The sequence below is a fragment of the Styela clava genome, chromosome 4, assembly GCF_964204865.1.
Source record: "Styela clava chromosome 4, kaStyClav1.hap1.2, whole genome shotgun sequence".
Taxonomy (NCBI): domain Eukaryota; kingdom Metazoa; phylum Chordata; class Ascidiacea; order Stolidobranchia; family Styelidae; genus Styela; species Styela clava.
Window position 1 is genome coordinate 6,938,715 of NC_135253.1, and position 15,247 is coordinate 6,953,961.

General features: G+C 33.6%; 2 protein-coding genes and 2 long non-coding RNA genes across 5 annotated transcripts; 1 reads left to right on the forward strand and 3 right to left on the reverse strand.

Moving 5' to 3' along the window:
- Positions 1 to 3,622: 3,622 nt before the first annotated feature.
- On the reverse strand, positions 3,623 to 5,345 carry LOC120326814 (uncharacterized). Its single transcript, XR_013475208.1, has 3 exons — positions 5,176 to 5,345; positions 4,681 to 4,855; positions 3,623 to 4,421 (listed from the first exon to the last, which is right to left on the reverse strand). It is a non-coding gene; the product is annotated as an uncharacterized LOC120326814 (long non-coding RNA).
- Positions 5,346 to 6,044: 699 nt separating this feature from the next.
- On the forward strand, positions 6,045 to 8,978 carry LOC120326817 (inter-alpha-trypsin inhibitor-like). Of its 2 annotated transcripts, XM_078112150.1 has the most exons (5): positions 6,045 to 6,063; positions 6,507 to 6,658; positions 7,073 to 7,231; positions 7,311 to 7,509; positions 8,601 to 8,978. In XM_078112150.1, the coding sequence occupies exons 2-4, from the start codon at positions 6,568 to 6,570 to the stop codon at positions 7,478 to 7,480; spliced, it is 420 nt and encodes a 139-aa protein (XP_077968276.1). In that variant the 5' UTR covers positions 6,045 to 6,063; positions 6,507 to 6,567; the 3' UTR covers positions 7,481 to 7,509; positions 8,601 to 8,978. The 2 variants fall into 2 exon arrangements, with proteins under 2 accessions (XP_077968276.1, XP_039249097.2); XM_039393163.2 differs by lacking the exon at positions 6,045 to 6,063 and having other exon boundaries at positions 7,070 to 7,231.
- Positions 8,979 to 9,576: 598 nt separating this feature from the next.
- On the reverse strand, positions 9,577 to 11,141 carry LOC120327274 (uncharacterized). The gene is made up of 4 exons (XR_005567512.2): positions 10,947 to 11,141; positions 10,540 to 10,658; positions 10,295 to 10,413; positions 9,577 to 10,205 (listed from the first exon to the last, which is right to left on the reverse strand). It is a non-coding gene; the product is annotated as an uncharacterized LOC120327274 (long non-coding RNA).
- Positions 11,142 to 12,528: 1,387 nt separating this feature from the next.
- On the reverse strand, positions 12,529 to 13,497 carry LOC144421955 (putative methyltransferase DDB_G0268948). The gene has a single exon (XM_078111584.1). The coding sequence runs from the start codon at positions 13,366 to 13,368 to the stop codon at positions 12,529 to 12,531; it is 840 nt and encodes a 279-aa protein (XP_077967710.1). The 5' UTR covers positions 13,369 to 13,497.
- Between the last annotated feature and the right edge of the window lie 1,750 nt (positions 13,498 to 15,247).

A 15,247-nucleotide genomic window follows, 5' to 3' on the forward strand; every position in this document is an offset into this window, starting at 1 on the left:
ATGCTTTTACGGGATTGCGCAGTGCAAAATACATACATATGCTAGGTTAAAGATTTTTTCAGCTTTTTTACCCTAATTATGCAAAACAAATATTCTTTTTTCTATAGAATTTTAAAATAATTTAATTTTAATCAAGTATGAAACATTTATATATTTAACAACTTCCAATAAATCTTTCACAAGGATATCAATATTTTTCAAAGTCACTCTTTCGACTTCCGTCAATACAATATTTACTAATTCTACCCCTCCCTCTGGCGTCCAATTTTATGTAACCATTATTTAACTATTCAGTCAAAGTATAGCACAATCAACTTCTGTGTCCATATATTCTAGCATACAAATAATATATTCAACCATATTCAATATATACAACAAAAGTTGACAGCAAAGCTATGTTATTCAAAAATAAAATGTTTTAACTATTAGAAAACAACTTCGGAAAAAATCAAAAATATTCAATGATAACATTATAGCAATTTAGGAAATAGCTCAAGAAATATTAGCTGAAAGAGCGGTAGGGCCGTTATACAGCATTTCAAAATCATTTTGTATAGCCTTGATCCATTTGTATTCCTCTTCGAATGGATTCTCGTCAGTTGTTTCGAATAATTCTAGGCATTTGTCTCGACAACCCATAGTGTTCGGAGAATCGATATACGCTGCAACATCATTATTTTCTTCACCATATTTGGATAAAACTGCCGCCAAGTCAGTGTTGAAGGAAGATTTGAATGCTTGTTTTAATAATTCAATCCAATCTTTCAATATGGTAACAGAAGGATCAAAAAGCTTTATACCTTGACACAAACATTTGAACGTATAATAATGGCCAAATACTCTTCCCGCAGCTTTTCTTGCTTCTGGAGGAACGGGTTCCATAGGATTGTGTAAAGCGTGAACAATGATGGCATCGAGGTACTTCTTTGCTTTCTCTGACGCCTTTTTATAAAAAGTGGACTCGAAGAAACGATTGCGTGTTATTTGTATTTCTTCCAGATTTTCCATCAATTCCGGTTTGTTGCTTTCACGCAATATATTGCATAAAACCGATTCGACGAGATCTCTGCAATTACAATCCACCAGATCGTAGTTTTCTGCATTCCCGTTTACGTCAAAGTTAAAATATTTCTTGAAGCGAAAGATGGTCAATTCAGACAAAATGTTTTTCATTTTAAATTCATCGTCAACATCCATCGATTGAATAGGTTCTTTATATTCAATGTCTTTACGGTCTTTCTCAAATTCTGCTTCAAACACCAATTGACCTTTAACTTCAAATAAAAGATTGGATAATTTGACTCCATTTTCAGGGGTCCAGTTCACCGTGTACTTGGGTACTCCATCCAAGTAAAATACTATTGCGGTATGACGCACCCCGCTGTGTGTAACGCACCATGACCAAGCAAATGTTTTACAATTGAAAATATCAGTTAAAACTACATTTTCTTTAACTATGCAAGGCCTGTCGTAGAAGAAAATTTTCTCTTCCATAATTTCGTTGTCAGTAAAGATATTCATCTGTAGCAAAAAAACACGAGTGGTATTTTGATTTCACAAATAGTAAATAGCAAATGAGATTAATAATTTATATAATAAAACAAGCCCATTATTGTCTCTATGCTGTATATATATACAAAGTTATAATGAAGTCATTTATGAGTATGTCATTTTTGAATATTGAGTTGAGACTATTTAGACGTCAAACGACCCAAGCTCAATATCAACAGAGTAGAATAAAACCGGTATTGTACTTGCGAGAGTTTTATCAAAAGAAATTATCTTGTCGTTTGAAGCAATGACAGGTATCTACTCTGAGTTTAAATGTGTTTAGGTTGTAATACCCAGTGTAGGTCACAGTATTACTGTTGAAATTGCGTACGATGGCTAACTTAATAATCCTTTACTAAATACTGAATAATAATACTGAATTTATTGATACCTATTACCACTACCATGTGTGCACAGCCCAATTACAAAAATGTGTAGTGTTTATGAAAATTTCTTATTTATAAGTCGCACATAGGTGGCGCCATTGCGCACGTGAACATTTGCTTGCCTCGCGCATCGCTTATTGTTGTCGAGTTTTTGTTGTCTTTGCAAACCAACAGTAAATTCATTGCGTCAATTGAAACAACAATAAATTGCGTATAATTTGCATCTACAATTCCCCACAATAAATCATGGGACGGAAAACACTTTCCAAAAAATCCTTTAAATGTGGCAGTATGTTATTTCGAGCTTTTTGAGTTTACTATGACTAACCGAACAAATATTCCTTTTTTATCAGATTTCCAACGAATTCTGTTAAATCAACTACAAAATATCTATAAATTTGAGTTCCAACTCACAACTCAAAAGAATATTGTCAGATGCTCATTACTTTAAGGTATTTTTTTCAAATTCACTTCCATTTCTATATAGGTTTTCAAGATTTTGCTGTTTTCTTTCAATTCGATGGACCTCTTTTTGTGATATATGGGAACATTTTATTTTGTCACGCTTGTCTGCTGATTTTCATGTCGGTATTCAGTTTTATCTATGCTGTTACCTATGCGCGGCCTCTGTGTCCATATACTCAAGCATTGCTCTCTTGTTTACACAGCTTATACTTCTTCTCTTAGAGAGCCTTGTTTCAAAAAGTCTTATCAAAAGAAATGAAAACGAACTGTTTCAAGATGACATATTGTCGAATGTTGTGCTACATCCGTAATTGAGTTCTTTGAACGAAGGATCATTTATTAGCAGTTATACACAAGAACATAATATGCAATGCGCTTATTCGGTGACCCCCATTACTCTAGTATAATAAAATAGTACGGTATCGCGTATGAACACTGTGTGAAGAGGTCAATTGGAATGCCATAGAATAAGTAGGTCATAAGTACAAATAAGCAATATGCACCACATTGACACCGGTATATATTTCGAAATAGTGAGGTAGTGATCTATAGGTATTTTCCCCAAAAATTGCTTTAAAACAGGTTTGCTCATCTGTATTGTTTAAAATGGTTATGTGCCACACCTTCGTATCCCACACATGATCCCCAACCCAATGTTACGCATTTTCATATATCCGAAAATAGGATCTTTCGAGAAACACAGTATTTTTTTCTGATATCTGTGAAAAAGGAAGTGACTTGGAATAATTCATCGAAACCAAGTAGGCAAATATGAGTGGGTTGGTTTCCTTCCATTGTTTTGTAAGTTTTGATAAAGTGAGTATGCATTGTATTCAAAACAAAAGACTTATGAAGACTAACATTATTTTTTCGATTTTTTATGCTGTTCACACTTTTTCACAAATGCTTTTACGGGATTGCGCAGTGCAAAATACATACATATGCTAGGTTAAAGATTTTTTCAGCTTTTTTTACCCTAATTATGCAAAACAAATATTCTTTTTTCTATAGAATTTTAAAATAATTTAATTTTAATCAAGTATGAAACATTTATATATTTAACAACTTCCAATAAATCTTTCACAAAGATATCAATATTTTTCAAAGTCACTCTTTTGACTTCCGTCAATACAATATTCACTAATTCTACCCCTCCCTCTGGCGTCCAATTTTATGTAACCATTATTTAACTATTCAGTCAAAGTATAGCACAATCAACGTGACTTCTGTGTCCATATATTCTAGCATACAAATAATATATTCCACCATATTCAATATATACAACAAAAGTTGACAGCAAAGCTATGTTATTCAAAAATAAAATGTTTTAACTATTAGAAAACAACTTCGGAAAAAATCAAAAATATTCAATGATAACATTATAGCAATTTAGGAAATAGCTCAAGAAATATTAGCTGAAAGAGCGGTAGGGCCGTTATACAGCATTTCAAAATCATTTTGTATAGCCTTGATCCATTTGTATTCCTCTTCGAATGATTTCTCGTCAGTTGTTTCGAATAGTTCTAGGCATTTGTCTCGACAACCCACAGTGCTTGGAGAATCGATATACGCTGCAACATCATTATTTTCTACACCGTATTTGGATAAAACTACGGCCAAGTCAGTGTTAAAGGAAGATTTGAATGCTTGTTTTAATAATTCAATCCAATTTTTCAATATTTTGACTGAAGTATCGAAAAGCTTTTTATCCTGACACAAACAGTGAAACGTATAATAATGGCCAAACACTCTTCCAGCAGCTTTTCTTGCTCCCAGTGAGACGGGTTTCATAGGGTTGTGAGAAGCATAAACAATGAAGGAACTAAGAGATTTCTTTGCTTCCATTGACGCCAGTTTGTAAATGGTGGACAATACGAATGATATTTTGATTTTACAAATGTTAGGTAACAAATGTGATCATCAATTTTCAGAATAAATTAAACCCCTCAGAGGTTTCTACTCAGAGTTTATGCCGTGTTTAGGTTGGTGAATTATTTCGAAATTTCCTGCAATTGTAACCTGAAAGTAAGGCTTAATAATTTATACTAAAGTATACGATGTTTCTAAGTCTAATGTGACAATACCCTAATCATTCAGATTATTGTTACAAGTCTGAATATCCGATTTCCCAAAGCTAATATCATATTGTATTGTAAATTGATACCTATTGTAGCCTATAATATTAATATTGAAATTGCGTACGGTGGCAAACTCAATAAACCTTTACTAACACATATCGCTAAAGGTTGAAAATCATGAATTTATTGATAAATATTACCATTGTATGCTATGTGTACACAGCTCAACTACAAAATAACTAGTGTTCATGAAATCTTCCTTTTAATTAAAGTCGCACATAGACGCGCCATTGCGTACGTGCACAACCGCCCGTATCGTACATTGTTGTCGAGTTTCCGTTTCCTTCCCAACTAACAGCAAATCTATCGCGTCATCTGAAACAACATTAAATTGTGTATGGTTAACATCTACAATTACCTTCAATCTGTTACGTTCTCAATTTTTGTAATAGAGGAGAGTATGAATTTTTTGATTGTCAAGTTTTTCCTCAAAGCTAGCCAACCTCCAGGTAAAACCCACGATTTACTGTTTCAGGCGATGTGTGTGAAGTTTGATCGGTGGGTAATTGTAATATCCAAAAACCACGAAACGGTCTTTGTAAACTGGTTTAAATGTTTTCTTGTTAAAGTTCATGTGATTTACATTCACCTTTATGAAATGAAACGTAAATTAAAATCCGGAAATTACACGTCACCTGCTTATTCATCCACCAAATCACGCATTCATATCTGTGCTTTGATAATTTCTTTCTGTTGATTCATTGCTATGCTTACTAAGTAGTCTGAAATCATTACTCTTGCCTATCCAAATTGGCGTTATCCACCAAGCCACAGTTAATGGACCCTATAAATACGATAAAAAATGAAACCTATAAAAATTAAACAGGTTCAAGATTTCTCCTGCCATTTTACGTGGACAGTATACAAACACAAGATAGGTGACATGTGATGTGACCGAAGTCTGAGACAAACTTCCAATAGACAATCACAATAAAAGTTGTGAATTTCTTATTTCGCATCGAGTTTTCGCATAAGACTTGTGAGAGTGGAATGACAAAACAAGATTGTAAAATATTGTCGTGCTCGTGTGATTCACGAAACTGTAGTATGTGTATTCGTGGGAATAGCACACTTAGCAACCAGCCTAGCAAACCAGCTTAATTAGATGAAACTGTGTCATGATTTTATTTGGCTTATAACGATATTTGAACAAACTATAACCAGTTTTATTCTTAGATTTTGAAAGGTCCTGAACGAATGACGTAAATGTATTAGTCATTCAATGATGAACTCAGTGTGGACGTACGTAAAGAATGTACGTGTATATTCGATCCCATGATTTGTCAATGAGACAGGAAATAATACAGCGTTTGCAACAACATAAAGTAGGTTACATTAAATTCTACAACTGCTAAAAAGCCAGAAACTGGTGGTTGACTATGCCGAATAAGTTCAGATAGATATAGCAAGGTAAACAAGCAGCTTTTGAAAGTCAAGAAGTTATTTGAAAAAATTCCAAAGTGGAACTTATTCTACAATGTCATTAGACAGTTCTGAGTAAGACGGTACCGACGTGTTTGTATGTGAGTCGTATATATTAATAAAACCAGACTAGAAAACAACCAACAATCTGCTTACCGTTTATCAACTTACACTGCTCACTTACATCAACTTACACTTCACCAAATTAATATTAAAAAATTTAAGTGTAATAGATTAGCATGGTTCCATTACATTTGAACCCACGACAATTGCACTTGCATACTATTGCACACATGGGATTTTTTTGTTTTGTTTTAAGAATATTTGAACCCATACTGACCCTAACCCACGGGTTTTAGTACCCGCATATAGATTGAACCCGCGGATATACACGTGGGTTCAAATGTACATGGGTAAATGTACGGTCAATGATTAGCATACATCACTATTTCTTGAAAAGCTTGATTCAGTTTATTTTTTGAACGATCACGAAAAACTCAATAAAATATATCCTATCTATATATATATGTAATTTTTCCTGCAGGCAATATATAAATTGTTGTTCAAGTATTTGGTCTTATCAGAATTATACCGACTGAGGCACAATGAATCTGTATCTTACTTCCTGTCTTGTTTTGATGACATTGGCAAAGTGTTGTTTCATGCTGGAGCAGGTACAGGTGACAATGGAAGAAGGTAACGTTTGTATTTGTTATCTGTATTACCTCAATTATTTTTAATACTTTGTTATACTTGCCGTTTTTTAATATAGCCTGGGAATTACATGGAAATTTATTGAACGCCCAAATATTAAATATATAAGTTTGGAAAACTGTTATGTATGTTATGTTATGCCTATGTTGATGGTGCAATGTTGAAAATCTAAATATATATTTTATTTAATTTCAAAGTTATTGTAGAAGAATTTTTTGGACCAATTGTTAGGAAATAAGAATATATACGGAGATTGAATAATTAGTTAGACAACTGGCGAAGCATAAATACATATTGCTTGTTGGCATTGGCATTTATGTTCAAGTTTGATTTATTTTCCAAATCGCAACTTGATAAATCTTTCAATACTTTTAACGATTGTGATTTGTTCAGAAGTGGATATCTGCTCCCTTCCCTATGTTAAAGGGCCATGCAAAGCTAATTTTGAGAGATGGTACTACGATGGAGAAACATGCACTACATTTCAATACGGAGGATGTAAAGGGAACAATAATAATTTTCTGTCGGAACACGAATGCTCTGTGCGATGTCCGAGTGCGTATTTTCATAAAAACTTTAATAGAGGAACTAAGATGTAAAACTTCATATTTGATTTAATTTTGGATATTTTTAGTTGACTGCCTTGCACCAGCCAAAAAGGGCCAATGCAAAGCAAAACTTGAGCGATTTTACTACGATGCCTACATGAGCGAATGTATCAAGTTTGAATACGGTGGATGCAACGGAAATACGAATAACTTTCGTTCAATCGAGCAGTGCATGGATGCATGTCAAAAGAAATAATCGATATATTCGTACTCTTGAACTTTCTAGTGAGTATAGCGCAATTTGTTCAGATAACTCAGCACATGGTAGTGAGGCATGGATATATTTATTGAATTGTATACAATAATGTCAAATACTTTTACATATAGGGCATTTTATTCCCAATATATAAAGAAAGATTGGAAATAAAGACAAATACCTATATATGGGATTTTAAAGTCGAATTATTCAAAACGTGTGGTGCTTCAACATGACTACAAATTCGCAAAAAATGCCAATATTTTAAAATATTTAAACTTATATATTTTATAAATGTAAACACATTTCAGAGTTTCTAAATTATGTCACCTAAACTAAAAACGATGTCAATTTAATTCTTGAATATACTAGAAGTTGACACAATTTTTTTCAATGAACGGAAAGCAAAATTTTCAATTGCTTCCTTTCATTTAATATTTCATTTACATTAGCTCTCATTGAGCTGAATATTTATATTGTGTTAATGAACGTTACTTATTGACCAACGATTTATGCTTACACATTAGGGCGTTATAACTTCGGAACGCAGCATATGAGACACATGTTTTACAACTATCAATGAAACGAACTTATTATAAATACAAAATATTAGCACCCGACAGAAACCTTGCATATAGTATGAATAAATAACAAATTCAGTAAATCCTCCCATCTCAAGTGTAGGAAGACTTTACCTGATGGTCCAAACAACTCATTAATATCAATATATACAACGAGAATATCGGTCAGAGACCGAAAACTTATCGATCGAAAGTTAGGGGATCCCCAAAACAGCGCTCCTACTCCATAGTGACACCTTGTGTCCCATCACTAATTAATTAATAACTCGCTAATTATACGACATATTTCGCCCGAAATCAATAGGTTTCTGGTCCGAGATATGATGATTGCACATGCAAAATCTGGAGCAGATTCAATCTCGCTTCCGTGAGATACCGCGAGCATCTAACAGACAAATACCTATCAACATACTTACCGGTTAAAATCGATAGGTAATGAGGCGCCAATAGGTTAACAAACTCTAACTAACTAGTACTTGATATACATGATATTACACGTTACACATGATATTATTTCCATGAACGTTTTGTGTTTTTAGATTTCTTTATTCGCTGAAGATGGATGAAGATAAATTACAGATACGACGTTTCTCTCTCTCTCTCTTCAATAAAACAATCAATTTTGAAATTTATTCATCACCCCTCAACTTGTAACACATTTTTGCCTTTAAAGTGATATAGTTTCCAATACATTTGCTGGATATGGACAACAATTGTGAGCTCAAAAATGAAATTTACATCATAAGTCAACCTAAAATTACGCTTCCACTTTGTTCACTGTATTTTTATTCCATAATTTACATGCTAGACAGTCGACTGTTATTGACTTATTGACTCTGTAATCGTTCAGATTGTAATGAAAACCTCAATATTGTACTTTTATTTGTGTGACAAATATACATCGGTCATGAAAACGGCATTGATTGATTTATTGGTGATCAACATGCAAGTCCAGTTTAAAATTTATTTCATGTTGCTATTTGTGTGAACAGCATAGAGTGACTGGGAAATATCAATCGATGTTAGAATGTTCAAATATTTTATGAAAACAATAACATTTATATATTTTAGAAAAAAAAGACAGCAATAGATAATAATGTTTTCCCACGTAATTTTGCTAAATCCGATTCTGGAATATGATCTATTCTTCTAGTCCATTGCACGACATACCGTATATTTATCTCCGAATAAACGGTTTAAATAAGAGTGGATTGCATATTCTAAACAATAAAAGTATGAAGCAAATGAAGGAATTAGAATATATTTGGGAACGATTCATAAAATAATTTATTATTTCAGATATGATATGCTTAATTTTACCCTGCACAAATTGAGATTATCGTAAATCCATAATTATGAATTGAAGTTGGCTTTGACAATGCGTTTAAGGATAGGCATAACATTGCCTTTATCTGCAAATACAAAATAACAATCTTGTAGATCAATATTTTTCATAGTAGGCTACTGTGTAGTAATTGCTCCCAACGGAAGATTGATGCATGTTCAAAGCTACACTCTACGAAATATTTACCGGTAATCGCCTGGCATTACATATTACAGGAATACAGTTGTGAAATTTTAATGTGATTTAGGGTAAAGATTACTAGAATTTTCGGTAAAATCGCTGTTGATCACCTGTGAATTTCACAGGATATCCCTAGTAATTCTCACAGGTTTTATCCGGTAATTTCCATCGGCAATACGTAGTAATATTTACCGACGCTAGCCTGTGAATTTACATTACAAATTAGGTGAATTTACATTCAGAACCCGGTAAAAATTACCGTAGATATCCTGGCATTACATTTTAAAGGACATAATCAGTGAAAATCACAGACTATTTTAGGTAACAAAGTTTATTTATAAAATAAATGTAAGCGTGAAATGAAATGAGAAATTGTATAGTGAAAAGTTAGCAACGCGGAGTAGACATAAACTTCTCGTTGAAGAAGTTTCGCTGGTAGGGTGTCCGTTTATAGTCACTTTAAACAAGTCTCTATTGACAGTCCCTGATATCCCGAGAAGAGAATGGTCTTGGTAGATGGGAAGTCTTTCCGGGTTAATCTTTCCCAGCATGCTGAATGTATTGCACTATCCACTTGCTTTCACGAACTCATGGCACTTTCCTCTTCATATCTCCAAGTCTAAAATGGAATGTACAAGAAGTTTCATCCAAAATTTGAAAATCTTATTTATTAGCGTGTACCAGCTAGCAGTCATTAAAATATCCCACCTTTCTATAAACTTTCATATTTTCTTTAAGTCTTCACTTGGCAAAAATCTGTGGGCAATCAATCGATAAAGAGTTTTCTAGTATATTGCCAAATTTTGTAGATCAGATGGAAATGGTACCTGAAATTATATTCAAATGGAATCAAACATTTAATACTCACTAAAATTGACATACCAAATACTTGTTACCAAAGCAGATGACAAAGTATCTTTTATTGCAATTCAAAAATTAACATTATAACCAACCTCAAATACTTCTTCTTCCTTGAAATAACACATTAGTAAATCCAAGAATGTCAAATTTTTTGAAGACCAAGCCTGGAATTTTTCAGAGTCCAGTGTTGTGGCTGACAATTTGTTCATGCCTTCATAAATTAGAAGAGAAACCACTGTTGAGAAGAAGTGTATCCATATCCAAACTTCATTATATAACTTCATTTAATAATGACTAATTTATGTACATTTTTAATTTCACAAACTCAAAGCATGCACCAGTAAATTGGGCTGGCCTAAATCAAATATTTAATTATCCCCATTCCCCATACTGCAGTACTGTCATAAATCTTGAAACAATTTTTGAATATGTAATATCGAATATGTTCAAATTAGGTATATAAATCTGATCAGTGAATAATTATATAATTAAAAGATACCTGTATATTTCAAAGCCATATTCTCCGAGCTACAGTCTGACAGTGTATTAATGCTGTGATACAGTAACAGAATGATGGTTTAACATCACCCTTCTGCCAGTCTGCCCTTTTCCCAGTCTCTTGTTCCACGTACAGATGTCTCAGTGTATAGACAGAGAGATGTCATTTTCCCTTATTTTCATTCAGTAATTAGACACCGACAATTCGAAGTCAGAAAGCCTAGATCTGTAAAGATGGCAAGATGGCATATTGTATTTTTATTCCAGTATTCCCCAGCTTCCTGCATTCGTCACTTTACTGCAGTACCCTGGTACCAGACTGCCAGAGTACTGACAAAAAATTGGGACTTATTGGAAATACGAATCAAGTTCAGGCTGGATTAGGTATCCATAGACATAACACTGTAACATGAATGTACTGACAGACTGACGTACGCTAGTCTAACCAACCTTGTACTGATATAGCTGTATCTGTGTATAGCAGAATAGATTAATTTGGTACGGCAGATCTTGACCTACTACTGTACTACAATCACACTGAACAATACAATAATATTTAGCACTAAACAACACATCACCCACACTGGCATTACTGAATTACCTCACAGAAATACTGCCAACTTAGTAATAACAAAAGCAACTAAGATATAACTGCTGTCGACTGACGTAGGCTATATCGTCTTGTCAGAGTCCAAAAGTCTGGAATTCGTCAAACGAACGAAAAAATTAGGGAGTAGAGCAACCAAAAACGGCGCGTGATAATATACCATCTGGTTGGCTGCCCTCTCTTATTAGTGAGCGCGTGCAACCTCGACTAACGCCACGCCCCCTATGTCGATAAATATGACCGACATTGTTTGGTGAATCGGTTTACCGAGACGATTTTTTATTTTTTTACCCCTAAAATGACGGTAAAATTTACCGAACAATTCTTAGAGTGTAGCTGAAACAACAAAGGTTGTCGACGATTGTATGTATTGCAAATGTGTATTACGCGCATGCAATTGATCACGTTGTAGGTCGTAAGTATTCAAAACATTGAATTGAATTAAATTAGCAAATTAATTTAAAATTACAAAATAGGTATAGGTGAAGATGATAAATGTAATTGAGCTTCGTTTGTTTAATTAAGATGATTATTTAACCAAGTATTATATTCAAAACGTAAACTTTGATTCTCGGAAGCACGATACCTTCATTGCATGTGTAATATGAAAAGCGGCCGCAGTTGAGTACATGGGTGTACCAAACTGAGGCGCAACAAAACGTTTTTCCGACAAGGTCTATAATTTTAGTTGCAAAAAGGAAATATCAATCTTATTTAGATAAGATAAAGTTAATCTTTTGGAAATCGATACTTAAAAAAAATACTTTGTTGAATTATATTTACAAATGATCTGGTACGCAATATTTGAGGCAACTTGTGGATTCGCATATATATCGTAAAATAAGCCTTTTAATTTAAAACGTAACAAATTGCACTATTGATTGGGTAACTTCTGCACTGACTGTGTGAAATATGTAAGACAATAAGATCTGTGATTCTCAGCACTAGAGTATGTCAGACATTTGAGCAGCGTTTGCTACTCTTTATGAAACATGATTGTATTTACTTCATAGATAACTTCAAGTTGAATTTCATTGTCCTGTTTATCATTTAACTCCCATATCTCTTTTATTCGATTCATCATTTCATCCATAGGATCTTTGTCACGATTATTCATTGTTTTACGATATTCTCCGATTGTATCAAAATATCCTCTAAAAGTATGAAAAGTGTCATACTTGAAGAAAGTAATGTTTCCGACCCATCTCTTAGTAGGATTTGCCAGTTGATCAAAAATTGGTTCATATCTTTTTTCTACTAAACGATTTCGAGGATGAGCGTAAATTGCTTTAAAGAATACTCGTATTGCTTGACGATAGTCGTGCTCCAATGCTAAGATTCTTCCTGTATCCATATCGATAACTTCTTTATGTAAATATGCATATAACGCCACACAACAGTTACGTTTTAATACTCTCTCACATTCACTTTCAAACAGAGTGATATCCAGCCAATGAGCAGCAGTTGCACAATTAACAAATTCAATGCTATTATCTGGAAGAGGAAACTTTCCACTGTTGACCAATTGAAATTGCACGTTTTTCTCATTATTCTTTTCAATTGCAACTGAAATCTGGCCAGCACTTATGTCTATTCCCAGTACGGACTCGAAATAAGGGAAAAACAGACATGTAGCCTGACCACCTCCGCAGCCTACATCCAACATTTTTCCCAATTTGGTAAATGGTGCAGAAGAATTAATTTGCAAATGTACCTCTTTCATAATTTTTTCTGCAACTTCTTGAGAGTAAGGCGGACGAAATTTGTCATAATCTTTTGCTAGATTCCTTGTTTCATAATACCCCAGCAATTCCATTATTACAAGAACAAATTTTCTATTGCTCAAAAATATACAGCGTATTTATTGTTTTGCATTCCTGATAAAATTTTTGTAAAGTATAATAACATATATATATCTGAGACGTAGCAAAACACCTGAAAACAAACTGACTTTCTGTCAACTGTTTTATTTCAAATTTAATTTAATATAACTTTAAACCTTGAGAAGAAGGTAGACAATAGAACATTGAGTTGTTGTAATGCCAAATACTAAACAGATCTTGTCTAAATTTATAAAATAAAATTGTAACACGGAAATAAAGATAATCAACTTTAACAAGATCATTGATCAAAAATTTACATCAGAGGTAAACCTACAACTAAGCTTTCACTTTGTTCACTGTATTTTTACCCCATAATTTACATATTGGTCCTTCGACAAATAATTGACTGATTGACTTTGTAATCGTTCAGATTGTAATGAAAACCTAAATATTGTACTTTCTTTTTTGTGACAAATATACGTCTGTCATGAAAACGGCATTGATGTTTTATTGGTGATGAACATTCAAGCCAAATTTTGAAAGTTATTTTATGTTGCTATTTGTGTGAATAGCATAGGCATAGAGGATCTTAGAAACGTTGACCGATGACAGAATGTCAGAATGTTTTATGAAAACAACGACATTTACATATTTTAGTAAAGGACAGCAATAAATAATATTATTTTGCATATAATGTTGCTAAAACCGATCCCGGAATATTACCTAATCCAGCGTTTCTTAAACTGTGTTCTGCGGAACACTGATATTCCGCGAGCTTTTTCGAAGTGCTCCGCGGGACAGGGATCGGAATTGCGACTAAATTGGTGGCCATGGCGATCTCGGAATTACTGCGGCGCCTATTGGGTCGTAAATTTGTCTCCCAACTTTCGACAAGGCGAACAGTTCTTGCTATCTAAAAGGCGGACAAGCCTCGTGCCAGTCTGGAAAGCGTGGTATTTTTGTCAACCGTTCATTATCGTTATTTAGAAACCATTTTGTGGAAACCATCCTTCTCAATAGACTGTTGGCTCAGAACTGCAAGCCTCAAAAGATGGCGCGTGATAAGCAGGTTGTGCAAGTTGATGCATAAAGTAAAATCAGTACACAATGTTTTATGATCAATTTTGCCTTCAGATTTCTTGGCGAGATAAAAAGCAATGGTGTTCCGGAGCCAAACAATTTGGGAAACGCTTATCTAGTCCATTGTACAGCAGCATAACATATTTTTACCTCCAAATAAACGGTTTATATAAGAGTGAATTGTATGTTGCAAGTAATAAAAGTAAGTTACGCCAGAATAAGGCAAATAAAGGAATTGGAATATATTTGGAAACTATTCATTAAATAATTAATTATTCCAATTATAATTTGCTTAATTTTACCCTGCTCAAATTGAGATTACCCTAAATCCATATTTATGAATTGAAGTTGGCTTTGAAAATGCGATAGTAATAACGTCGCTCACACTTTTGTATTATATCTGCAAATACAAAATACCATCCTATTTATCAATAGTTTTTATAGTAAGCTACTGTATAGTAATTGCTCTTTACGGAAGATTGGTGCACGTCGTGCAATGTCATTTTCATTTTACGTGCATAAAATTGGTCACGTGTAGGTCGTAAGCATGACAGCATGCACTAATTCAAAACATTAAATAAAATTAGGATTGCAAATTAATTTGAAATTTCAATATCGGTATAGATAAAGATGATGACGGTAATTGCGCTTCGTTAGTTTAAGAAGATGAATAAATCAAATATTATATTCAAAACGTGAACTTTAATTCTCGGAAGCACGACACCTTCATTGCATGTGGAATGTGCACAGCATCTGCACTCTGCAGCAGGGTACATATGTACACCAAAGTGA

Coding starts and splice junctions, on each gene's coding strand:
- LOC120326817 (XM_039393163.2), top strand. CDS start 6,568: ATGAATCTGTATCTTACTTCCTGTCTTGTTTTGATGACATTGGCAAAG. Junction 6,659..7,069: donor ACAGGTGACAATGGAAGAAG/GTAACGTTTGTA, acceptor TGATTTGTTCAG/AAGTGGATATCTGCTCCCTT. Junction 7,232..7,310: donor ATGCTCTGTGCGATGTCCGA/GTGCGTATTTTC, acceptor GGATATTTTTAG/TTGACTGCCTTGCACCAGCC.
- LOC144421955 (XM_078111584.1), bottom strand. CDS start 13,368: ATGGAATTGCTGGGGTATTATGAAACAAGGAATCTAGCAAAAGATTAT.